At 42.8% G+C, this 26,586-nt stretch overlaps 1 protein-coding gene across 3 annotated transcripts in view; it reads right to left on the bottom strand.

The window, feature by feature from the left end:
- Window positions 1–1,895: 1,895 nt before the first annotated feature.
- Window positions 1,896–26,586, bottom strand: part of HTR1F (5-hydroxytryptamine receptor 1F) — a 118,493-nt gene continuing 93,802 nt past the window's right edge. The window contains exons 3-5 of one of the 3 annotated variants that reach the window (XM_055702856.1): window positions 23,027–23,117; window positions 14,871–14,965; window positions 1,896–6,061 (exon numbers count right to left, since the gene is read on the bottom strand). In XM_055702856.1, the coding sequence (XP_055558831.1) occupies window positions 4,924–6,024 (1,101 nt within the window). In that variant the 5' untranslated portion in view covers window positions 6,025–6,061; window positions 14,871–14,965; window positions 23,027–23,117 and the 3' untranslated portion in view covers window positions 1,896–4,923. The remainder of the gene's footprint in view (window positions 6,062–14,870; window positions 14,966–23,026; window positions 23,118–26,586) is intronic. The other 2 variants (XM_027814330.2, XM_027814331.2) reach the window with 2 other exon arrangements.

The following is a 26,586-nucleotide window of genomic DNA, read 5'->3' as shown; positions in this document are numbered from 1 at the left end:
ACTAATGAAACACAGTATTTTTTCCTTGCCTAAAAATATTTCCATCTGAAATTTTCTTGAGTTGCGAAGTTCTTACTTAAGAAGTAACTCACTTGAACATGAAGTAAACAACTGGAATTTAGGAAATTCATACTTTAGTAAGTTCCTGAGGATTTAAGGTTGCTTTCAATCATTGGTGTCTGTTCCGAGTGAGGGAATGACACCAGAAGGGCTGTTTTGAATTCAGTTGGTAAGCTTGACCGTTTACACCAATGCTGCTGACTTCTGTTTGTTCTGTTCTCTGTAATCTTACTTCTTAGTCAAACTCAGTATCATCAGGGCTTTCATTTCTTGAGTTACTAAATGGTGGCTAGGAACACTAGATCAAAGAAATTTCATGTTGCTTTTAGAGGTTTAGCCTTCCTGGTCGAGAGGGAAAATGAGAAATTTGAACCAGGCTCCCCAGAAGACAGATGAAAAATCCTGAAAAAAATAATCTGTTTAATTTGTTTCAGGATTTTGCAGGGGAGGATATCAACACCTTGCTGGTAATTTTTAGCAGCTCTGCTATTGGCAGTACTGTCCCTGTAGTAAAGCAGCACTTTATGGAGGAGGAACATGAGAGCCACCAGCAGACACCATTTACTGCTCACTTGGGTGTTGGAGTGCCCGTGAGTGCCTGCTGTGACCCATAGATGACTGCTGACCCATTAGCTCTCCGTCTGAGAACAGCTGCCCATGCACTGGTGCAGCTCTTGCGTCTAGATGAGACAGTGTTAGGTTTATGCTTAATCCTTACAGGTCTGCTACAAGGATTTCCTCTTGCTTTTCTTGCAGCATTTACTCTTTGGCGTGTGGAGTTCAAACAAGCCCTTCCTTCCAATGGCTACAGCAATAGCAATGATTTTCTGTTTCCCTTCTGCAAGGGAATCTGAAATGCAAAGACCAAATAGTAATGTGTACTTGCCTAGAAATAATGTGCTGAGTTTGTAACTACTGGAGAAAATAATTCGGCACATAGTTATTTCCATGTACCTCCCTAGCACCAAGAACAATTAGACACCAGCTGAAGACAGTGACTGCCAAAAGCGCATTTGGATGAGGTGGGTGTTTCTGGGTGGTACAGTCATGCATTAACAAGTGTGACTGCATCACTAAAATGAAAGTATGTTTGTATCTCCAAGCCCTTTGTAGGGATATGCCATCCTCAGGAGGAAAGGACACCAATAAAGCATCTGGCAGGGAGGAAAAGCAAAGAAATGAGTTTAGGATAGTGAGGTGTAGTTAACTGCTTGCTGTTAGCAAAAACCATTCACCTGAACTGGATATAGTGTTCACAGCTGCTTCAGAAATCATTCACTGTGAAAGCTGGAGCGGGAGTAGGTCAGCTGCTCCCAATCCAGTTCTCTGGGTGTTAGAAGAAATCTAAACTGATGGGCAGATGGGTGGGCAGCTGCAGAAGGGATAGGGATCCAGGGAGCTTTGTGCAACCCTCAGAGGAGATGTAAACCTTTTTCCTGCAAGACACATACACAGTCTTCTGACAGAGCTGGGAAACCAGACATAAATTTTTCTATTTGCTGAGACTGAACTCTCACAGGGCACAGAGCTACTAGCAAAAAATCTTCCCTCCACTGCATAAAATCTTTCTCCCTCTTGCTCTTTGAATCCTGTGCTGAGCTCCAGTAGTTGCCTGTGTACTTCATGGGTAGGGGAAAGCAGCATCTCATGGAAATCTTAACCCTTACGCATATTGAGAGAGGAACTCACTTTTTTTTTTTTTTTTTTTAACACGTCGCATGCATGGATAAATGCTAGAGATGAAACGGTACTGTGTGGTGTTGTGTGATAAAGTGTTCGGCACAGTGGATTCTGTTAAGAGAACGAGTGATGAGTTGCAGTCAGACACCAAGAAATGATGGTCCACAAGCCGCAAGTGCTTTTAATAGGATAACTACCCACTCGTTTGCTTTGATTTCTTGTAGTTGCATCTTCCACCACTGGGGCATTGAAGGGTGAGCAGATACAGCTCAGTGAAAATGATACAAAAGCGACCACCCTGCATCTTGAGAAATGTTTAGCAGCTTAATTAGATTCAGAGTATAATACTGTTAACAGTGCATAAATGATAGCTGTCCTCTGTTTATCTACATACTGTTCCATTCTTTCAGCTTTACCATTATTATTTAAATGTATTTTAAGTATCTTTTCTCCTCAAAAGCAACCCCTATTTTTATTTCTAATTTGATTTCACAAGATATTGTCAAACTTCGTAAGTGTAAGAGGATAAACAATATACTCTACCCTCCAGCAGTCATAAAGGGAGAAGCAGGGGGAGAGGAAGTCCTGCCCTTGGATATCCAATGTTATGACTCAGTACTCAGGAAACGTGGGAAACGGAGGTCTTCAATCTTAAATGTTTCAGTGGGGTTTCCTTTGCTGTCTTCTGCTAATCTGCTAATCCTTTTAAGAAAGCTGAATTCCATAGCTTTTTCTAGAGACAGTAGAGCACAGCTGATTTTTAAAGCAGTCTTTCTTTCAGCATAATGCAGCCATTGCCACAGCCGCGGGGGCTGCAGAGGTTGTGCTCTGACTGCAATGGTAGTAACGTGTGATAGCTTGCACTGAGCATGAGCCAAATTCCATTCTGTCGCATCCTAGTATCTTCAAAATTTAACTGTGCTACCGCTGTGCTAGAGCTACACGGCATGACAGGTGAGCTTTCCATTAGATTCCTGGCTGGGTTAAAATCAACAGTAAAGCAAATGCACCATTTCTAGTACTTCTGAATAGCATCTCATTTGGACCTTGATGTGAAAGCAGAATACAGCAAGTCGCAAGTGACAGAAACAAATTAGTTCAATATTTCAGGTTTCAAACCTTGTCACCTTGCAAGAAACATCTCTGGCAGCTGTTGTGTCAGCTGGTAGCTAGTGGGAAAAATGCAAAAATTATTGAACTCCAGAGTTTGTAATACAGTGGAGGGAGAGGGGGAGACAGAAATAACGGTGATGGCTTCTTTCTGGGTTTTCTCGTCTAACGCAAACCACTTGGAAGAATAACTGCGAAGACCAGTGATACCTTTCCCGAATGCTCAGCTTCTTTGTGATGTCCCTAAGCAGCTGCTGGCCCATGTGCCAAATCAGAGTGCTTTTGCAGGAGGCTGCTGCTGCTCACAGCAGGGTTTGTAGTTCCTGTAAGGAGCCTCAAGTCCCTATTGCTGCTGGACAGCACTGAATGGCTGGCAATGAATTCAAAGCCAGGGTCTTAGTGATGCAGCCTGAATCTGTTTGTCCTGAAAAGTGCAAACCCTGTTGCTGGGTTTTTGTGTGGCTCGTAGCGACTCCTCTGCACGCAGGGGCAAATGCTCTGTTAGTACCCTTAGCTGTCAGCAACACTGCGCTGCTGGTTTTGAGGCAAGGGCTGCATTTGCACTCCTTAGCACTGTGGCTTGGCATCTAGAGCTTGTAAATCAAGGTTGGCCAGGGTGCTGCCTTTGAGGCCTTAGGAGGCAGCGCACAAAGAGGTCTGTTCGTTGCAGTTATCTTTGGCTGAACCAGCTGGAGTGCCTACAAGGTCTTTTTAGCTCTGCTCTGACTAGGGGCATGGAGTAGATGCTCTGTGGGAAGGAGGCGCTTAGAGGTGCCAACCAGTGAGCATCCCACAGGATCCCCTGCCCAGGTGTGCGCTGCATACAGAGGTCACTTCCCTCTGCCCTTAATGCAGAAGCTGTGGCACAGCCTTTTCCAGAGACCCATGCTGCCAGCACCGTGGCCAGTCTCTGCTTTCTCACATGCTTGGAATCTTTCCATGTGCACAGCCTTTTCCAAGGGTGCACGGGTCGAGTGCTTGAGGCAGTCAAGAAAAGACTTGGGGATATCAGGCTTCTGGGGATGGAGGGCTGAACACAGAATTAGCCAGAGCTGTCAGCCCAAGTTCTTCATTAGGCGTCCCTCAACCAAACCTCACTAAGCCACCCACGCTCAGCCATGCGCTGGGGCCCCTGGCACAATCTGTGGCTGGTTTTGGTGCTGAAAGTCACAGGGGCTGTGCCTGGCCAGGTCTGTGAGGTTGGGATGAGGACATGAACCAAGGAGTGTCTTATGTTTCTCTCCCTTCTAACATCTCCATAAGGACGACCAGCTGCTCTTCATGTGCTTACCCTGGCTAGTCCCAGCTGAAGCAGTGTCTCAGAGCACCAGGCACAAGGCTCCCTGGAGGTGCCCCAGACTGTCTGGCTGTTTCCCCTGGGGCTATGCCCGCGTCTGTTGGGGCTGGGCAACTGGCTTGCTATGAAACTGGTAACCCATGAAATCACCTTGCTGGCTGCTGGGGTGCTGCGAGGACGTAACACAGGGATGTTCTTCAGCTACAGAAGGCAGCAAGTGCTGCAGCTGCACTCAGCTAATCAACGTAGGATGATGCTAGATATGTTTCAAGCTACTACCTTTCGCTGGGAATGGCTTGGCTCTGTGCTGGAGACCTGTGCCAGACTAATAAAATCATGTCTTAATTGCAAGGTGTATTTTATATCTTCTTATTTGCGGTTTGGATTTAAAAGCTGTGTGTTGTTTTACTTAAATTTCACTGATGACTGAGGGTTACTTTATTTTATTTTTTTTTAATTTTGTTTCTTTGTCTACTTCAAGTGTGTATTTCCTTCATATTTAAGGTAATACTTTAAGCTAGGCAGCTGGGCAAATCCCAAGTGGATCAGAGCCACAATATGCTACCTCTTTTTCCAGAGCAAAACTGACCCCAGATGATCCATCTCTTTAAAACTTGGGCAATTTATGCTTCCAGTGCTACGGATACAAAAGAATCATAACGTAAATGCAGAGTTCTGGTGCTTTCCCTTAAATACAACAAATGTCATTTCAGTTATATAAATTTATACAGGTTAAAAAACCAATAAGTATGTTCTCCTTATATGAACAAAAGCTCTTAAAGGTACTGCCTGCACCGCACAAGCTTCTGGAAGGCTTTCTTGAAATCGTCATTGAAGATTGTGTAGATTAGGGGGTTAATAAGGGAATTTATATATCCCAGCCATGCTAGGAAATTAGACATGTCTTCTGAGATGTGACATCTTTCACAGATATTAACAACTACTTCTTTTACAAAAAAAGGGAGCCAGCAGATCACAAATGCCCCCAAGATCAGACCCAGTGTAGTTGCTGCCTTTCGCTCTCTTGTGCTAGAGATTCTCTGTTTTTTCCAGGATTTCTCATGCTTAGATTCAGACCTGGGGCTTCGTAGGGTGATATTGATTTTATCACAGTTCACCAGGGGATCTGATGTCTTCTCTGCTGTGCTGGGCATAGAAGCTGATTTGGTGCTTCTTTCACCTGCGTCCAAAAGGACTTGTCCATTTACCTCCTCCCTTACGATCCGGCTGACGCTTCTTCTATGAAATGTCTTTGCTGCCTTGTATATCTTGTAATAAAGGATCAGAATCAAGGCCAGCGGGATATAGAAGGCGCCAAATGTAGAGTAAATGGTGAAAACAATGTGGTCGTGTTTGATGATGCATTCGTCATCCCTGCTGGTCGTCTGGTGCCGCCAAAACAAAGGCGGCATGGAGATAAAGATGGATATGATCCATACCACTGCAATCATGATGCCAGCATGCTTAGATGTCCTTTTCCGTGCATATTCCACAGCATCCGTGATTGCTCTGTACCGGTCCAAAGCAATGGCAGAGAGATGCAAGATGGAACATGTGCAGCACGTAATGTCCACGCTCAGCCAAATGTCACACACCACTTGCCCCATGATCCAGGTCTCCTTTACAATGTAAACAATGCTGAAAGGCATCACCAGGACTGCCACAAGGAAATCAGTCACTGCAAGAGAGCAGATTAGGTAGTTGGCGGGGTGGTGGAGCTTTCTTGTCACAATTATTGCAGTCATCACAAGAGAATTGATGGCTGTTGTCATCAGTGCAAGCACAGACAGGGTAATGGAAATGAGAATCTTGGATGTCACCCATCTGAATAGTTCTTCTGATGTACCATTTTGTTCGGTTGAGTTTATTAAATCCATTTTTCTTTTAAAGATGGTCTTTACCAGTGGAAGTTACCTGTTGGAAAAGTAAAAACATTCAGAAAGTACATTCTTAGCCGCCAGAAAATCTTGATTTTTGTTATCTTAAAAGAGTATGGGCCCCAAACTGATAAGAACCTCAGGCTGGCTCCAGACAGACTTTCCTGGCTAGGACCATGTGGGATGCTCTGCCTCCAGAATACGGACCACCTCTTTCTCTTGGTGATGCTGTTGGGAAGGAGATGTTTGCGTGGCAGGGGAGAGGAGCGTGCTGTGATGCCCGAGATGGCACTGCCCTGTGGGGTGCCACACATCACTGCTTGGGGGAACCAGCCTTGCTCCTTAAGCAGGGCTGCAGTGCCAGTGCAGCCCCTGGGGCGCAGGACCAGCCATCCTGCTAAACACTTTGAATGGATTGTAGTGGGGTCTTGAAACCGGTTAAATGTGGACCATCTCAGCCTAAAGTACTACTACTGCTTTTAGGCTAGCACTGTCTACTCCCCTAAGCAATGTAATGGCTGTTGAAAACTTCAGTCCACAGGAAGCAGGCATAATGCTTCTTTTCTCTACATAAACTCCTTTTTCCCCATCAGTCTGTGAGTCCTTCCTTGTGTATAGATAAGTGTGGGCTTTCTAACCCGGGACATAGTTTTCGATCAAAAACAGGAACGTGAAACATTGCAGTACAAACAGAAGAAACAATTGTGTGTTGAAAGTTTAATTTTAGGTTTTCCTCTTACACATTACATCTTAAGATGAAATGGTTGAATATATTGTTAAGCTTCAAATGGTTGACTTACTGTCTAACTGAAAAATTATACATAGCATCTTGAGAACATCATTACTTTTCCTCAAGTTTTGCTATTCTGTGGTCGTTGCCAAAGAAAACTGCAGAAAACTTGGATTCTAGTTGTTCTGCTAATGACTACAGAAACAGTATAACTCCTCTTAGGGCTCTGCAGGAAGCAAAAAGCAAAAATCACATAAATTCTCAGTTACGTTCTGGGGATGCACACCCTACTTTCTTATCCAGAAGGGTTTCTGAGCACTCTACAGACTGCAGCTGAAGTAGGAGTTTCCAGATTTTTAGACTAGAGCCTGTAACACAGTAAGAGGGTCAGATTTTTCATCCTTTTGCGAGTTTTGACCTGCAATTTCTTGTGTGCGTAAGATCTACCTGATGAACCTCTAAGTGGGGTTTTCTCTGACAAATTTTGGAGTGTAGTGAGTGGGTTGCACATGTGTTGCATTGGATGCCACGTGTAGGGAAATATGTGAAATAAGTGAATAATTTTTCTTAGGTAAAGTGGCTGTGATTAACTAAAGCTTTTTGATATTATGCTGGAGTGGCTGAAAAGAAAATCTCATATACTGTTTATAACCTTGGACCTAGTTCACTAATTTGACTTGATATTCTAACCTGGGCAATGCTTAATATGCTATTGATCTACTCAAAAAGGCTTTTAGCGTTGCTTGACCAACATTTCATTGTGTGGAAGAACAAGGAAAGGAAATGTATTTTAGGTGGTCGTATTTACAAATGCTGAGCAGAATCTTGCCTTGTACATGAGCTGATTACAGCATGCATGTGCTCCCTTTCTCTCTCTGTCCCTCCCTCTGAACTTGAATACTTCACATGCATAAAAATAGATGTTTCATCACATCAGTGTCACCCTAAAACCTTCTGAATCCACAGTAATTGCTAGTTTGTGGATATTTTTGTCTATAGTTAGCTGCCTTCCAGAGAAGGAATAGGCACATATAGTATTATCGGGTGAATGTTCAACCTCTGCTAAATACATGTCCATTTTAAGCTTGTATAAATACATGGGGGAAAAAAGTTTATGGGGAAAAACTAAGATTTCTGTTGATATCCAGCAGCTGATCATATTTTAGAACTCATTATGGTTAATTACCTTATAAATTTCTAACTCTTTGGATATTAGTCCTTAATTGCAAGCAAGCAAAAAGCAATTCAGAGATAATGAAAACTGATAAATAGCTTTTGAAAGATTATTCACTTTGAGACCCTGGAGTAAGGAAAATAGTATGGGTGCGTTCACAAGACCGGTGTGTAGGAGTAAGTAGATTTCCTCAGTGCTGCAGTGACTTGGAGGCTCTTTGTAAAGAGGTACAGTGACAGAAATGTGCTTACTTGCCATGTGCAGTGATTATGCTTCTCTGCGTCGTTTTAAGGTTATCAGCTGGTACACTCGGATTTCATTCAGGCTGCTAGCATGGAAATCGAGCAGTATTGAAGACCATCATGCCGAGGTTTTAGTGTACTACTGTTAGACGCATAATTCTTCTGGTGTTCCCTGTTTGTGGGGCATAACCTGCTTTTAATGGTACCCATCTGGCCATAGGCCCTCCTATTCCTACGTGGAGTGTTAATGACCCTCACAGCCCCGGCAGCAGGTGTCCAGGTAGGTCCCCGCGGGCTGCTGTGCAGACCAAAGAGTGTGGCTCCATCCAGGGGAGAGAGCAGTATGGTGACAAGAGCTGGCCTCCAAGGCAGTGGCTCCCTTTGAGGTTACAGAGCCATTCAGTGCTGCTTAGGACTGCCAGTCACAAAGTTTGGTGGCTTACCTGGCCATGTGGGATGGGGATCCTCTGCTAACCGTGGTGGGCATTTGTGTAAGGCTATTGGGTGATCATTAGCTGAAAAGATTGCTTTATAAATATGTGGGGTTGAAATGCTGGCAGCATTTAAGGACTGCCACCTCTCTCTTTTTTGATCACTTCCAAGATGAACTAATTCTGGATTTTCTCTTGCTAGGCCGAACTCGGTTCAAGCAGTGGCCATCACTGGCTTCTGTCCTCAGCAAGCACTTGAACCGCTTTTTGTAGTAGGAAGGATGATGCTGTGAACAGTGCACTGGATTAGGATGCAGGAGAGCTGGCTTCTGCCCCTCTGCTGTAGGCTTCCCTTGTCAATCTTTGAGCAAATTCATTAAGGTGCTTCAGTTAATTCTCTATAAAATAGCTACAGGAGTACTTCCCTGCTACCTTACTTTGCATGTTTGTGTTGTCTTCTTGTAGTAGCATTAATTATCTCTTGTATGCATTTAGTGCATTTAGAGAAGATCTAATCTCAGGTGATAGATACCCCCAGGTGCTGTGGGAATACTGGTATAACTACTTACTGCACTTCCAGCTCGGATTTTGCTGTTACCCCCTGTCAGTCTACTGAGCTTTTGCCTCACAGAGCAGGCACAGTCCCTCTGCCCTGCGGTGTGGGCATCTCCTTATGGCCACATACCTGACAGAAGACTTCAAAATGAAGTATAGAAGACTGGGAGCTGTCTTCTCTTGAGCGGTGAATTTACTTTGATGAACGAAAACAAACTTGCAGCCATGCTGAACTGAAATCTGTATTTCAACAATTATGGAATGGGATCAGCAGTGACATGTAACTGTTTTCAAAGAAATCTCCACAGTCCAGATGTTTTTAAGGCTACTTTTGTGGAACTGGCAGCTCCGTGACCCTCTCAAAGGAATAAGCTGAATCTTTCAGCTTATCGCTGATATCTCGAATTCCATGGAAGTTGCTCTTGCTGCAGGTGGAAGTGTTGTCTTTTATTATTGCCTTTTCAATACGCAGCTGTTGTTGGAAAACTTTGGAAAGACTTGAGGCTTCAATTGCATTATATTGTCCTGAATTTAATATTGGTGAAAATGAAGTTTTGTACTTTATCTTCATTATAGATCTTAACACAGTAAATTAACCTATAACTGCTATTAAAATACAAGTATGGTATTTCAGTTGACCCATTAAAATATTAGTCTTTGACTGCTGAACAAGAGCCCTGTAAACAAAGGAAGCTGCTGTTCACCTAAGATAGCGTGTCTGTTATTTTGGATACATGAACATTATTATTTTTGAGGAATTAGCCACCTCTATCAATCTTTTTTCCTCCCCTCCCAGATATGGCATGTTAAGGTGACCAGAACATAAGTACTTCCTTGTCTGTAAAAGCACAGCTATCATCCTGCTGATCTTATTTAGAGAGCTTGGAGGAAAATGTCTGTGCAGCCTTATCGCAAAAGCAAACATCGTATTTCTCTAGTGGCCACTCACAGCAAGGGGAATGTTGGTGCTGCTCCTCAGTTTTGCAGGAACACGTGTATATGTTATTCAGCCCATAACCACCCATTTCTTTCTGAGATTTACAAAGTAGTAGTAAGATTGGTTTTGTTCTGTAGCATTAGCCTGCCCTTCCAGGTTTGGAAAACAGCACTCCTCTGCCTTTGAGTAAACCTGAAAGATAACATGAAATATGGGTTGCTGGACAAACACGGCCGGGAATGCCTTTGGGAAAGGCATCAGGAGCCTACTATTTGGGGTTCTGAATGTAGACTGAACTGCCAGAAGTTTACAGCTCTTGTTTTTTGGGCCTGGTTTGCTTGATGTTGCTTTAAGCCCTGGCAGTGACAAAACTGGCTGATCAGAGTTTAAGTACTGCTTTTGCCTACAAGTTTGCTGAGCATACTAGGGGGGTGGGGAGGGTGTTTGCTTGCTTTATTCCATGTGGGTTCCTTAGCAAAATGTGTCTTTAATTTAAAAACAGTACTTAGAGAGCAAAATGAGCAAGTGATTGAATTAAGGGTATTTAAATTGCTGCAGACAGCAATAACAGTCTTTGTGCATTAAGTAAACACAGAGTTGTGCCAGTGGTACAGATAGATGCTGTTCATCCCTCACTCCAACGGGCTTCAGCTGGCTTTGAATTGATGAAGTGTTTCACTTGCTAGCAGAATCCCTTGCTCTATTGGCCGAGCTGATCTATAAGTCAGTTAGAAAGGCCCAGCCTTCTTGCTGCAGTGGAAACTGATCCTACAAACTTCTTTTCCAGGTAAAAGGGTAGACTATACTTGTTCCCACCTATCCTGTTTTTATCACCTGTTCATGTATAGGCTAACCAGATATTTACTGGAGGTAAGACTAAAACAACCATAGAAGGATAAAGTACCAGCCTTGCTTGGGAGCTAGAATTGCTTCTAAAACCAGTATTTATGAGCTTGTAAAAATCCTTCCTGATGTGGCTGTGTGTCTTTAGATGCTATGTGATGTACTGACGACAATTAGCTTTGTAACAATCAATCATATTAAATATGATAGAGGGAAATAATGCTCCTTTGGATTAAACATATCTTTTTAAGAAGGGTGAGCTTATACTTGAATCTGATAGGGGATATGTACTTCATTGAGCCTGAACCATAGCGTGCTAACAGAAGAGGAGAGGGGCATTTTCACTTGATTCTTAGAATTCTGTCCGTAAATTCTTCTCACCCAATAACTCTTTCTAAGGCTCCTAAAGCTACAGTGCATCCCCTGGGACAGGGCAGGGGTGACTGGCAGGCTTGTAAGAGAAGCTACTTGCCAGCTGAAGGCAGCTGATGCAAACCTGCCATTTCTGGAATGCAAGGGAGTTTGAAGTGCAAGCAAAAATCACAAGGTTGCCAGTTTTTCTCATCCAGTCTGCATTTCTGCACATTTACAATTACCTTTATTTTCTTTTCTGGTGTGGTGGTTTTTTTTTTCTCTGCATCTGCTACTCAGCTAGGAGGTAGAGTTATTTCCAGTTCTTAACCTGTCAGCAAATGTTTGTATGTGCATGCTGAAGTAATGCTTTGGATTCCCTGTTTTGGGTGCTATTGTCTCAGTCCATAAGACTGAGCACATTCTGGACCTGAAATGGTCCAGAACGTGAGCTGGAGGAATATCTCAAAAGCTGTTTAGGTTTTGCTGTTTGAGTCTCTATTAGTTTAAGTAACTTGTAGAAGGTCACAACACCCCCATTTCTAGAAAAACAGATGACAAATAAATGTAGAATCACAGATAAATCAATTGAACTAATATCAGCTAAAAATCATACAGAATTTTGCCTCCCAAGCACCCTTCAGGAGTAGATAGGTAGGCTTTGCATCATGCCCTGAATGTCAGTGTAAGATGCGAAGGAAATTGATCTGAGAGTCCTGGAGAAGAGGTGCCTCCAGCCTGGAGATGCACAAATCTATTTATTGCCTGAGCACAGGCACTCTGATTTCTTACGGAATGGCAAAGAAAAGTCCATTTCTGTGCCTTGAATGCAAGGCACAGAAGTTGTGCAGTAAACCTGCATTTGATGCTTTTCTTAGCTATGTTGTAGTCTAAGCGTCCCTGTGCTGGCAAAATGATACTGTGCAGTATGTTTTGTGTCAGCCACAACAAAGATGATGCTTGGTTTAATTTTCTGGATGGCTCTCTAAATTCTTTCAGCCATCAGAAATAATCCCAAATGGCTAAAATGACAATGTCTGACAGATGTAGCTCTGAAAGTTACCACCCCATGTGTCTGCTCTGTCAGGTTATTGCTCCAGGAGCAAAATAAGCAGGAGGGAGGTAGTGCTTCCACTGAAGCCACTGAAATTCAGAGTCCAACGGCTTGCTTAGGCTGCCAGGGAAGGTGAACTTGCCCTCTGCCACTGGATGCTGACAAGAGATGCAAGCACCAGCTTTGTCAGGACCAGAACGAAGGCAGTGATCTCTGGCAAAGGGGCGGTGTGAAGCACTGAAATAGCTTCTGTCCTTATCTCCCTGGTGTAACTAACTCACCTTCATGTTTCCTACTGAGGCTGTATAAATTGCGGTGTGCTGTGACTCCTTTGACACATCTCCCTCCAGGAGGCTTTGGTCCTTGCTTCGTTACTTCATGAGCATTACCAAGTGCTCTGTGTTTTCCAGTCTGCAAAATACCAGACTGGTCAAGCCCAAATGTGAGAACCCCAGATAACAGGGATTCCCGGGGCTCTGTCACAGGGGGGCAGCTCCTTGTCCTCTGCATTTCAAAGGTGTCAGTTCCTGGGGAGGTACCACCTGAGCTACCTTTAGACTCAGCCAGGTAACCATGAGCAGAGCACATGGCAAAACCTGCCTGGGAAGCAGGGTCGCTATATAGGTGGGGTTACCCTGCAACGGATGCGCTCCTTGATGCCTTTGTCATGTTCTCTACTTGCATTTGTTGGGCTGCAGTGTAGTCCTGTGCTGCTTGTCAAGCCTGCTTGGAGGATAACCCCCCTGCTTATTGCCATCGTATCTGTAGCAACTGCTACAACTGGAAGAATGATGTTCAGATGTAATTATGCATTCCTTGCCGCTTCTAGTGTTGAAGTTGAGGCTTTGGGGCTTTGCCTCCTTTTGGAAAATTAGTCACTTATCTGTGTTTGCTCTTTATTTCATGTCCCTCTGCCATCTGTTTTAATTTAGCTGAGGGGAATGGGGGCGGGGAGGGGGTGGGGAAGGCAACCCAGCTTCTCAACCAGCCCTCTGGGAGGAGCAGCAAGAAGGAACGATATGGTCCACAGGATGACAGGCTTGCTTATATAAAGCAGTAAGCATGTTCTTCTTCTTACAAATGCAGCTTCAGTTGTTGGGTGACTGGAGAGTGATATGAATTTGATATTTTGGCTGGAGAAAGGGAAAAATTCAGACCCATATTCGTAATTCTGCAGAGGAGATGACAGTGATTTACTTGTACATTAGATGAGGGGATTCAGTTTCCTCTCTTATATGAGGCTGGTCTGAATCCCTAGCCCAGGCTTCTCGAGGCAGTGGTCTAGATAGTTGCCTTTTATATTGTATATGGTGTGGAAGGGTCCCAGCGGACCAGGTCCTGGACAATAGTGCCCATGGGAGCAGCTTTCTGCCATCTCAGAAATTGCTGGCATTCTGAGCTCTGTAAATAGATATCTGTGAGAAACGTAGTGTCTGGGCACCTCACCCCCCTGTGTGAGCTCTGTGCTGAAAAAAAAATGGTACCTTCATGATTGCAAATATTCAGCCAAATTCCTATGTTCTTTAGAGGCACGTGTCCCCTTGGATGGCTAGTCAGGATCTGAACTTGGACCCTCCATATCATGGGGGGGCCACTCACTTCCTACCACCACTTTTTGGTACCCATCCTTAATTTAGTTTGCATCTAACAGCCTGAAATACTCTGTTCAAGCAAAAATTTTCTGTATTGGGAAATTTTTATAGTTTAAATTTTTTATTTTAGTTCTGTTGAAGAATAAGCAAGGGTTTTGTTTGGTTTTGTTTCAAGTTTTTCTTTGGATTGGCAGTGAATCAAAGAAATGACTATTCACACATCTCTATATATAATTTGTACAACTAGTTTTATACTGTGCAAAAGTGGCCTGATTTCATGATTATCAAATAAATTTGAACAGTGAGATAAAAATGCAGAATGGCTTTGCTTGAGTTTCAAAATACTGCCTTTTAGATAAGGGTTTGAATTCTGTAGAAATCACAAAGCAGCATTGGAGCAAGGAGGTTGAAAGGCAGTTTTACTTCCTTTGAACAGTAATAAAACACAGCCTTGTTTCTCCCACTTCCCACTCATCCTTGTGCTTTGGGGCCAAGTGTTCTTTGCCAGCCCTCTGAAAACACATACGTGCACAGTTGTAAGTCACAAACCTTTTTCACTGATACCCCTGCCCCTGAAACTCCATTACAAGGAGTTCAACTTAGAAAATACTACTCTTTTTTTTTTTTTTTTTTTTTTTTAGTTAATAGGTATTTTGGTGGAATAGTTCCTGTATTACCTGACTTCTAAGATAATGTGGGCACCTAATGTCTTAGTTCCTTGTGAATTTTGCCAAATGTGTTTTTTATTATATAATAACTGTGAAAGATTTTATTCTACTGGAAGAAACTACCTTGCTTACTCCTGGACAGTAACGAAACAATATCTTCCAATTCAAGTCTGGAAAAGATCTCTGTTTCAATCTACACTGTAAGAAAACATCATTTTCAGACTATCACCTGGGCCACCAGTAGGTTTAGTTTTCTGCTGTGTGCTCACCAGGGCAGCTTTGAGGGAGAATTGGTCTCAGCAGAGTTTGTTGGAAGAGGGGTGAAGGTGGCGTGTCAGTTTGCTCCTCCTCTGCAGCAGGGGCTCTGCGTGACACAAGAACAGTACAAGTGTGTAGTTAAACACAATTTGGAGAAATGGCAAAATTCGCATAATCTGCAATCTCAGCTCTGCCTAGTTTTTAAGAGACTGATGCTTTTTTACAAAGACTGACTGCATACTTCCCAGTGTCTTTCTCTGTACTTTTCACCATGCCATTTATCTTTCTTCTAGTCCTCATCTGATCATCTCATAGACTGAAAGTCTTTCCCTAGGTCTTGTTATCCATATGTGATTGAATAACCCTATCAGATAGTAAACTCTGCATTGGGTTTGTCCTAAACAGCAGTTCTCTTAACGTTTTCTTTATCAGGACTAACTGAGGCAATTCAGGCTGTTTCCTCTGAATGATGTGCGTGTAGCCCCGGCCAAGAAGTGCTTTAAGGAAAACAAACAAAACAGTCCTTAAAGGTGGTGGGTTTGAAAGTGGGAGGAAAATTAAGACCATCAACTTTTTAGCAGAAGTAGAACTCAAAATGTTTTTTTCCAGTCTCCTTGGGGAAGACAGAGAGGAAAGGAACTACACGCAGCCAGGAAACCAGGCAGAATTTAGCGAAAGCTTTCTCAAAGTGATGCATCCATGGGAAAAGATTTTTGTTATGGAGGAATACTTGGTGGTTTTTTTCCTTCAGACAATGCTTTTCTGTCAGAGGGTGCCAAGCTGCCTTGCCCTGATAACTTCTACCAGCGACCAGTGGCAGCTCTAGGGAAAGACCCTGTAAAGGGTGCGAGGAGGCGAAGGGCAAGGGCAAGCTCCTGCAGTTTGCCTGGGTGGCAAAAGGACTCTTTTAATGGCACAACAGACCCTCTGTCGTGCTGGCAGACTGGGGACACCCAGGAAGCAGTGAGCTTTGGCTGTGGAGGGTGCTGCTGTTAAGGTCTGTGATGCGCAGAGTCTTCCTGGAAACTGCTACGCAAAAGCTTAGCGTGGAAAAAGTGAACTTTGAGACCACAGGTGAAGCTCTGGACAAGCAGGTGGAAGGCTGGAGAAGTCTTACTAAGTGAATCTGGGATACTTGTATGGGCAGGTCCCGTGCTGGAGCTCTGAGATAAAATCTAAAACTGGGAAGCTGCCCAGGAGTTTTCATTTTCGAAGTGGTAACGAAACAGTCCTCAGGTCTGGCTGGCTTGGCTTGCTGTGGCTGGACTGGCCCCACCGTGCGGTACTGTGTCAGCCTGTAGAGATCCCAGCTGTTAGCCTTCTTCGCAGGGAAACGGACTCACTCCTGCTGCTGGAGTTCGCATAGTGAGGAGGCAGAGAGGGACCATCATACAGTGGAGACTGGTGCTTCCTATCTGGCACTGCAGTGTTTTTCCAGTGTTTCTACGAAGATTGATTTATTCACCACTGTGTACACTTAGGTGGGGAGCTCTCTTTCCAAAATCCAGATGCTGTGCCTTCCAACTTCAGTCTGTACTAAAAAGGACACCGCTCTTGCATGGGGTGCTGCAGTGCCGGTAATCAAAACGTAGAGCTGTTCTCGTACATGCTTTCTCCTGTGTGGAGGCAGAGCACTGATGTGGGCAGGTAACTGGTCAGACTCTCCATGAGCACCACAAGAGGTCTTTGTCTGGGGATTGTATCTTTCAAAGGGAGAGGGTACCAAATGAATGGGAAGTTCTCATTTGCTGCTTCGTATGTTTTTCAGTTGTGTGTGTGTTTTTTTTATTATTTTATTTTTAAAGGATTTAAATCCTAGCATTGATACAAATGAATGCTTTAGCCAGAAGAGTTTAGTGCACTCAGTGAATTGGCATAAGTGCTAATGGCAAAAAGCATTTGTTCCAGGCCTGTGTAAGCCATCTATGTCTGAGATCTGGGATGCGGATATGCTGGCAAAACTTCTCTAGTGCAGATTGGGGTTTTGCTTTCCTCCTTTTCACAGTTCCAACATACTCTGCAGCTCTTAAGCATGTCTTTCTCTCTACTTAGTTTATTATTGCATTACAACATGATCCCCTTTAAAAGTATCAGTATTTGGAAAAATAAGCCCCAGGACAGCCTGTATGAAATCAAGTGTGTGGTGAGGAGAACTGTGGAGATGGAGAGAGTGCGTCAGATGGTAAAGTTGAGGGGAGAACTTGAGGAAGCGGAATGCCTGGGGAGGAGGGGTGCTGGCGTACCCCCTGTATCATGCTTGCATGCCTCTATATCTCACGCTGCTGCTGAATCACAGAATCACAGCATATGGTCGGGGTGGGAAGGCACCTCTGGAGATCACCCAGTCCAACCCCCTGCTAAAGCAGGGACACCCAGAGCAGGCTGCACAGTCACATTCAGGAAGGTTTTGAATGTCTCCAGAGAAGGAGACCCCACAGCCTCCCTGGGCAGCCTGTGCCAGGGTCTGTCACCCTCAGGGTAAAGGCATTTTCCTTGTATCCAGATTGCATCTTCAGAATCGCATTGAACTTATTCAAATACAGTAATTTCTTTGAAGAATGAGGATGCCAAATAGGATGTCTGTGCAATGCGGTGGAAGTCGGCATTTGGGCTTTCTGAGTTGTCTGAGCAAGCTGGCATGGTACTTGGCTCCACATGGGGCTGTGGTGGTGAGGATGAGCGGGAGGTGAGCTGGAGCAGCTGCTGCTGGGCCCAACCTGGAGCTGGGCTGGAAATGGCTTGTGCCTGGTTAGATAGGGACCTTGGCACCATGTTTTGGCAGAGAATGACTGCCTCTGTGGTCAGCTGGCACCACAGCTTGCTGAATAACCCCTGGAAACATTTCACCTTGGGTATATTTTTAGGGGTACAACACTTTCAAGAAAGCTTGTAACAGCAGGACAATGTTAAAATGTGTCCAAACACAGAAACAAGGATTTATCTTCCCTAGGCAGCCTCCCAGACCTGCGAGGTCTCCTGTTGCAGATGCTATGACTACTAAATGTCTTAAGCTCTCTCACACTTTGTGAACTCATTTTCATTTCTGATAGGAAAATAACAGACTGTCACACACAACTTTTTTTTTTCTTTGCATAATTCTGATGGAGTTGTGACACTTGACATACAGCACAGATGACTGTGAATGGCTTCTTAAAATTTAAACAGATGATTCAGAATGAATTATGAAAAACAACCTTATTGTCACAGGAATTCAGTACAGGCAGCAATTGTCTAACTAGATTATCCAGCTTCAATTGATCTCCAAAACTTCTCATTGATAAAGCAGCTAAAGAATCTTAAATGATAAGCCTAATAAACTATTTCCAAACAAAATTTCAAAGTTTTTTTTTTACTGTCGATGATTATTTTTTTTCCCTCTTGAGGATCTGTTGATGTTGGTTTTCTAAGATCTTTTAAAACGTAACTTTGTGATTATGAAAGCCTTCAGCACTTTAGAGAAGTTTAGATACTATTTTGTTCCAGGGATGCTTTTGGGCAGAATTTCAGCTCTTTGTTTCCTGAGTAAGAAAAAAGCATGCACCTTCAAAAGAAGGTTGAGCAACTATCTTTTAGATTTAGATTATAATGCTAACACTAAAGAAGCAATAATTCTAGCAGCTGTTTTCTCCTTTGGTTGTATGCTGAGAAAATGAATTTTTTATATGATAAGAACGTTTATTTGTAACCTCGGTGTATACTTGCAATATATTTTAAAATCTTTCACAAGGACTGTTTAAAAAAAGGTGTTTGACAGTACTTGCACATGACAACAGGTAATATTAATTTGGTGGTGGAGAAAAGCATTAAATTGATTGTGCCTAACTGCCCAAATCCGCAGAAGTCACATCAGTACTCTGAACTGCTTTAGGAGAGTTCAAAAACCTCCAGTGGATTCTCAGCAATTGTAGGCTGTCTGTGGCCCCTGTAATTTCTGAGAGATAAAGATTGTAAGATGTGCTTTCACATAATAACATGGTAAAAAGCAGGAGTAAAGGACAGAGGCAAATGGTTAATGTACTGATCTTCAGAGACTGGAAGAGGCCTAGAAAAATCAAAGGCAAGCTATTGCTTCTGTACGATTTGGCTGATGTATGTGAGCAGCATTGTGCCTAGCACTGTTGGAAAGGCTGAATTCCTTTCCCTGGATTGCTCGCAGCCCACATCTCACATTGCAAAGTTGGAGGATTTAACTGTGGACTATAGCGTGAGAAACTATTTTTCTACCAGGAGACTGGAAAAGACCAAGTTATAACTTTGAAGGTTTCTGCTAAAATGCCTTTTCAGTTTTACCCTTGGAAGCTGCTGAAATTTATGGAAAAAGGCTTTTAACATTTTAACGATAATATATTGTTGACAAGTAATGAGAAATATAGAGTCTCGGATTGTTTGCCCTCATGTAGGTACACATGTATATATTTCGTTGTATTTGTGCCCATCATTTCTAGGTTTTCTATTTTAAGAAATCATTATTGAAAACTGCATTTCCTTAGTGTTCAAAATGAGCCTTTGCTCTTTGAAGCTGAAGAATATTATAATGCTAACTCTTCTGGAAAGGAGTAATGAAAAGATTCAGGCAAGTCTTCACATCTGTATAGTCCCTTGGTTTTTTTTCTAATTGCATTTCCCCCCCATTTTTAGCCACTAAATGATGACATTACATTCTGGGATTCTTCTACCTCTTTGTTTCTTGATTCACAATCTTTAGCATGTAGCTAGGTCATATATATCAAACATTTTCCTTCATAGTCCCAAGATGTAGAGGCTTTCCTAAAAAGATACAGAACTAACTACAGGTAGTTATATACACATGCATTAAGAGGGTGCTCTCTCTAATCAGTTGACCTGAGTATCTGTGGCTTCAAGTAAAACTACCAAGCCTGAGGAGAAATAGCCAAGTCGTTAGCTGATGACACTAACTTTTATGGCCTGTCCAGCTGTACCACAGCACCTTTGTGATATAATATGCAGTATAGCAAATCCTACAAAAAAGCCCACTGGGTTCAATTCCCTGCAGAACATAAGGACTGGCTAAGTATGCAAGTCCCATGGTTCGTGGGCACCCTCCCCAATGCTTGAACATTAAAGTCCTGAAGATTGTGCCGTGGTTTCTTTGGAGCATGCGCTTTAAACAAACAAACCAAAACCAACCACCAAATCCCACAACAAGCCAAACCAAGAGAGGGAGTTTGTGAACGGGCACAGTCATATCTCGGGTAAGGGAGCCAGCAGAGCCTCTTCCTCTCTGGTGTGGCTGGGAGCTGCTGTAACTTTATGCTCATTTGTTTATACCACCAGAGTATGCAGCCAGCATAAAAGCATACTTGGTCAATCTAAAAGGGCGCACAAATAAGCTTTTGCCTGCCTGGCACTCTAGAGGTGTGACGTGACGGTTTGGAACCGATGCTGGCCAGGGATGCTTTGGCTGTAGACACGCCACGTGTGTACCCTTGGTTAGGGGAGTCTGTAACCTCCGTAGGGTGCTCCTGCTCTCTCCCATGGGAACGCTCTCCTTCTCTGCCCTGGCTGGGGTGGTGCCTGGGGGTGGCAGGGCTGTGGCTGACCTCATCACCATCCTAGGCTTGTTTTGCCTTGCTGGGGGCTGGGACAGGGCTGGTTGGGGAGGGAAGGGCACTGCACCACCCTGGTGGCCCCCAGCCTGGCCAGGCCATGCTGCATCCAGGCACTGTGAGGAGTGGGGAAGAATCTACCCTACAGCAGTGGCATTAGTCCCTGAAGCTTCTGGATGGGTATCTGGGGGCTCCAGGAAGACTTTCAGCTCCTGTGAGGGCAGGAGCTCTGTTGCATCTGCTGTCAGAACACAGTAAGCTCCATGCACGCTGCTCCTGCTGCTGCCTGTGTCTGGTGCTGGGGTGCAAGGGGTGCACGTTCCTCTGCACCCCCAAGGTACAGCTCCTGCTTAATAGGGGGATGGCTGAGCCCGCAGGGGCTGGTTAGTGACTTGTGACATTAGGAAAAGCTGTTGGAACAGATACAGTGATGTGGTTGCCAGCATCTGAAGAAATCAAATGTATCGTCTTGGAAGCTCCATCTGTTTGTAGGTATTTAACTCCAGGGTTTGGGCTTCAAAAGTTCCAAGCCATTAGCTGTCGTTTCCAGGTTTGCTGTTGCTTGACCTCTACTGCAACTTTTATTATCCTTTCTGATAATTCACATGGATTGCTTTAGACCCAGGCAAGCAATAACAATGTTTTCCTTCTGCAAATAATTTAATCCAGTTGCTTAGTTCTCTCTGTTTCTGATAATGATTTTTTTTTTTTTTGTATTAGGAGGCATTAGGAGCTAATTTAGGCTGTGCAGCTAACTTTGTCCTAAAATCTTAGAATCTGTTGTGTTGGAAATAACATTTTATTAAGATTGGATCTCTTTTTTTTGTTTGTTTTTTGGCTGGGTTTTTTTTGTGTGTGTGTGTGTGATTACTCCAGTATAACCTGGTTTGACCACAATACCGACTGTCGATATTCTCAATTCACTAGATCATATGCAGCACTGCATGGAAGAAAACCTCATATATGTAACCTTTATTCATCAACTAATCCAAATTTTAATTTAAAAGGGAACTTTAACAAGCAGCATAGGAGCCTTCAGAAAACATGTGAGGCAGTGCTGTGAAGGGGAAAAATGCTCAAATATACTGAAGTCCTTGCTTCCCTATTATTTTCAGCTGCAGACCTTTAAATGCCATAAATGTTTCTTATTCCAACTGAGATATCTGAGAAACAACACGGAAAGTAAGTGCAGAAGAACACTGAAAAAAGAACAAAACGAAAGAAAACCAATGCTGAAAAAAAAAATCCAAAAGAAACAAACAACCCCCCCCAAAACCACAATACACTTCCCTCACCACCCTACCCACCCCCTCACCCCCCCCCCCAAAAAAAAAAAAGACTATCTCTAATAACCATCACATATAGTACAGGATCATTAGATTAACCTTTTTTTATGATGAAAAGCATTGCTGTAAGATGTTTTAGCTGTATTTAATGGCATCAGAAGCTTTATGCTCCTTATTATGTTGAAATGGATAAAGATTTTCATTTAGATAAATAGGTACCTGACATAGTCTGTTGTTTTTTTGTTTTGTTTTGGGTTTTTTTATATATAACTGCTGCTTTTATGTTGGCTTCTGACTTCTGTGATAATTAACAGCTAATTACTTTACCTAGAGTAAGCAGTGTTGAAGTTGAATGGCAAGAAGGATGTATGATTTTTGTGCAGGTGTTGCTTCTTGCAGCAACATCCAGCAAGAATGATGGAGCCGGTGTCCGTGTGGGTAATGCATGACAAACACGGCTGTCTCTGCCCAGCACAGTGAACTCTGCTGCCCTGTTTACTGGTTTGCCTCTGCCCAGTTTATAGAGAGAACTGTGGCAAAGTGTGCCTCTTCAGGCTTAAGAAAAAGATTTTCTTAAAGACAGAAAACATAAATCAGTTTGAGGGCTAGAGATTGTTATTCAGGTAGAAGTTGGTATCTGTGCCAAAACTCTTTCAGGAAGGTCCCTGTTGGATGCTGCAGCAGGGCAATATGGATCAAACAAATGTTCTGGAACCTTCATGCCTCCCTGAACTGATTTCTTTCTTTGGCACCAGGACATCTCCTTGACACCTTGGCACTCACGCTGCACGCCCAGGGTCCCGCACGCCCCGTGATGCCCAGCAGCTGGTGCCAAGGAGGGTGGTGGGTCCCTTCTGTTCCTTCATGACTGCAAAGATACTAGAAGATCTTGGGTGAATTAATGACTTAAGTAACTTTAAACGTAAAATGGATATTCCTGTACTCGTGCTTCATAAATACATTGAAAACTCTTTGCTGTGCAGATAGTCCTGGAATTGAAGGATTGAAGTAAGCAATAAAATGCACTTAGGCTAGAAGTATGTAGCTCAAATCATCTGTTAGAGCTTGCAGTTGTTCTTCCTTTGGCCTGACTGTGGGCTAGTTTAAGCAGAGCCATTTAATTTCATCAAAGGTTGCTCAGATGTCATGGTGTGGAGTGCCCCTAATGATCCTCGGAAAGTCGTGCTGCAGAGCAGCTCTGAAATAATGATGCTCGCTATTTACAGATGCAAGCATGGCCAAATGCTTGCACATTGCTCGAGGTAACCTTGTAAAGACAAGTGATTATTGCAAGTTTGGGTCTCCGAAACAAACCTGTGGTAAATAGCTGGAGCCTCAGGGAATTGCTATTAGCAGCACTGTATTCAGGGAAGCAGCAGATACTTTCTTCTTCTCTTAACCCCTCCTGGTGGGATAAAGAAATGCAAGGAAAAGGGGGTTTGTTCATCAGGCATTTTGAACACAAGGCGATTATTTCTCAGTCCTTTTTCCCCAGAAATTTCCTTCCAGCTAGAAAAACAGATGCACGCCAGCTGGGGCTCCTTGCCATGTGCCCCTGACAGTATCATACACGTTTTTCTCTGCCTGTCTGAACACTTGCCAGACCAAGGCTTAAGGTCTGTTAGCCTTAATAGGCTTTAAGGAAAGAACTGTTTGATTGTTTCTTAGTAATATGATTTTTTTTCCAGCCTAATATAATTTAAAATCTTTTGCTGCCATGATGGTTGCTACAGAATATCAAGGAGGAGGATACTGACCAGTCTTCGAAGTTCAAGAAGCTGGGTTTTCTTTTGCTAATATGAAAGAGTAGAGAAGAGGTACTTGTGATCTTTTATTCAGCTTCTGTGAGTGTGCTTTCTTGCGGTTTTGTGTGGGTAAGAAGTATGCCTTAGAAGGAAGCTTGGCTGCGTCACTGACAGTATTGTGCTGACAAAAGTCTGAAGTGTAAATTGTTGGAAGAGATACCCGTTTAGGAAATAGATAGCAGGGGCTCTAAACTGGCTTCATTCCGTGGCATGACAAAGTTATTTTTTCAGTCTGAAACTGAAGCTGAAGTATTTGCTTTTTGACTGCAACTGTATGTGCCACTTTCATCTTATAAAAAAAATAGGAACAATAACAGTTATTTCTTCAGGCTTCTCCAGCTGCACGCGTTGGCTTCATTGGAGGTTGATAATAAAAATGGTGTTATAAATTGCAATGACTTACATATGGGAATAGGTCTTTTTAATATTCCGTTTGCCATAGATGATGATTGCTGCATTTGCACTTTAAAGGAGGTATGTAAAACCAGCAAAAGGTGTGTCATGGGAAAGGCAATTGCCTTTGAAAAGTTTTCATAAGCTGCGCTATTAAGTATTTATGTGTAGTCTCAGAGCAGGTAGACTAAAACGTAACTGCCTTTAAGAATGTCACAAATGTTGCTTGGGACCCCTGGGAGAAGCAATATTTGGATCATTTATCTATCAAAAAAAGAGACTGATGGGCACAGGAACTTTCTTCTGACTATAGTAAAAATGGCAGTTTGTACAATTCTTGCTGTTTCAAGGCTTTGCTTTTTATTTAAGAGTATACTGCCCTTTAAGACCATTTGATCGGGACATTAAAGGCATGTTCAAATCCTGTGTCCTGTTCAATCAAGAAACTTTTATTCCTATATGTATGCTACAGATGCTAGAGAATTAATGATTCTGTTGGTAGGGGGTGAGGAATCCAATTGCCTCCTTCTGGACCTTGTTTTGTGTGGTTAAAAATTGTGTTTTACTGGCTATAAAGAAGCTTCTAGTGCTATTGCTGTAGCCATATACAGGAGAGTTGTTTGAAAAGACAACCAAGACTGCTTGTATTTATTAACTTTAGCCAAAAGGATAGAATCAACTGCTTGCTTTTCTTACGGCTCTGTTTATGACCAGAGAAAAGCTCATAAAATTCTATTCTCCATGAAACGGTAAAGAACCTTATGTACCAGTTTCTTGAGAAAGCTTTTCAACATCTAGTTGACTTCCTGCGTATCTTTTAGAAGGCATTTAACCTTGGTTAAATATTTAAAGCAATTGAGTATCAACCTTAGGAAATAAGTTAAATGTAAGTATCTAAAATTGTAGCGATTGAAAGAATTGAGTACTGTTTAATAGTATTTCCCGTATCTGCTATATTACAAACCCTGTATCAGGGACTATATTTTTCTGTTCAATTGTGTGTTCAATACCTAGGCTTAATGGTGTTCCTGTTCCTCTAGGCACTACTGCAATTTTCCTACCCGTACATATGGAGTTAATGAAATAAACCTCTATAAAAGAGATGTAGCTCTTCTTTCAGTACATAGAATTATGATAGTAATAGTAAATGAATGGCAATGGAAAATTCACATACATATAGCTTTAATTATTCAGATTTTCTGTGTTTGGACATCTGGATTGCCAACAGTACATGATACTTTAATTGGTTGGGATTCTTTTATTAACCTTTGAGATGTTTGATAATATTAGCAACAGAGTGTCTATGATCAGGGAGAGAGGTTGAATATTCCCCCCGCCCCCCCATTTCCTTCCTTCTGTGCTAGAAACACAGAAACTAGTGAAGTTAAAGACAAGTTTTTGGCTTCTGCTTTAGCTGCAAAGCAATGTAAAAAAACAGATGGCTTAGTGTTTCGGGAGAGGTAGGCTAAGTACTTTCCTTTTGCTCCAGTGGCAAAAGCGTCTTGAGGACACTTCAAGCTCAGCCCTCTGTTTTGCACAGCTTTTAGGATATCTTTCTGTGCAATTTGACCAAATGCTCCCATTTGGCTGCCTTCCCCCATCCATACCAATTGGCAGCAGCAAGCTGATTACCCTTCCCCTGCCAATCTCTGTGCAGTCTGCAGGTGAGCGATGAGCACTGCCCGTTAGTCCTGCAGCAGAGAACCCAGCAGCAAATCATTCCTGATGTATCTCCCAGGTAGGAGATTTGCTTTTAAGGTCCAGTGTTTCTGATCTATAAGGTAGAAACCCAGCTTAAGTACACTGAAAGGTTACAGATGGTCTTGTTAGCTCTTGCTTGAACTTTTCAAGGACTACTTTTGATGGAGAAAGTACAATGTGGGCCTTGTGAGTGTAAGGGGAAATACTGAGTGATTTATTAAGCCTGGAGAACCATGTGGAAATGGAATGGGCATCTAGGATGCTGAAAAACCCTTTTAAACAAGGAGCTTACTGTTAAGAATGACTTAAATGTTCTTAGTAGAACTTTGCATTTGTGATGTTTTTTTATCTTAAAGCAATTATGATTTCAGCCATGTGTGAAACTGTAGATGAGTTTTTGAAGGTGTGAGCTCGGGTTAGGGTGCAAACACTTTGCTTCCCAGCCATCTGTTCAGGCAGTTAGAAAATGCCTGCTCTCCTAAAGGACGAGTGCTGAGGAGCCTTGATTTATGTGCAGGGTGAATTGAAATCAAATGCTGAACCTGTTAATTGATCCATTACAACCACCCTGCCAAAAGTTGTCTCCTCCTGGGAAAGGCCATCTAGGTTTAAGTGCCTTAAACTCCTAAGAACATGGATTCAGACATGGCAAAAAAAAAAAAAAATAATCACGCCTTGTATAAAGCCACAGTAATTTTCTCAGTTGTTAGGGCAACAGGAGAACAGAGTTTAAGTAACTTAAAGATGATTTAGCTGGTCAGCAGCTGTAAACTTCTCTCTAAGTAAAGCCAGTGGAAAAATTCTTTGCCTAAGTACTCCTTGATGTATTCAAGGATAATAAGACAGAGGAGGTCCTTGGGCTTTCTTGTACTCAAAGCAGAGGAACAGGTTGAAGGTGTCTTGCATAGAAAGATGTAACCCAGGGATAAATCCATGAAGAATAAATGTTGTAAGATTTTTCTCCAAGTCTTATTT

Source organism: Falco cherrug, chromosome 2, assembly GCF_023634085.1.
Source record: "Falco cherrug isolate bFalChe1 chromosome 2, bFalChe1.pri, whole genome shotgun sequence".
Taxonomy (NCBI): Eukaryota; Metazoa; Chordata; class Aves; order Falconiformes; family Falconidae; genus Falco; species Falco cherrug.
This window is presented reverse-complemented; position numbering and strand designations above follow the sequence as displayed.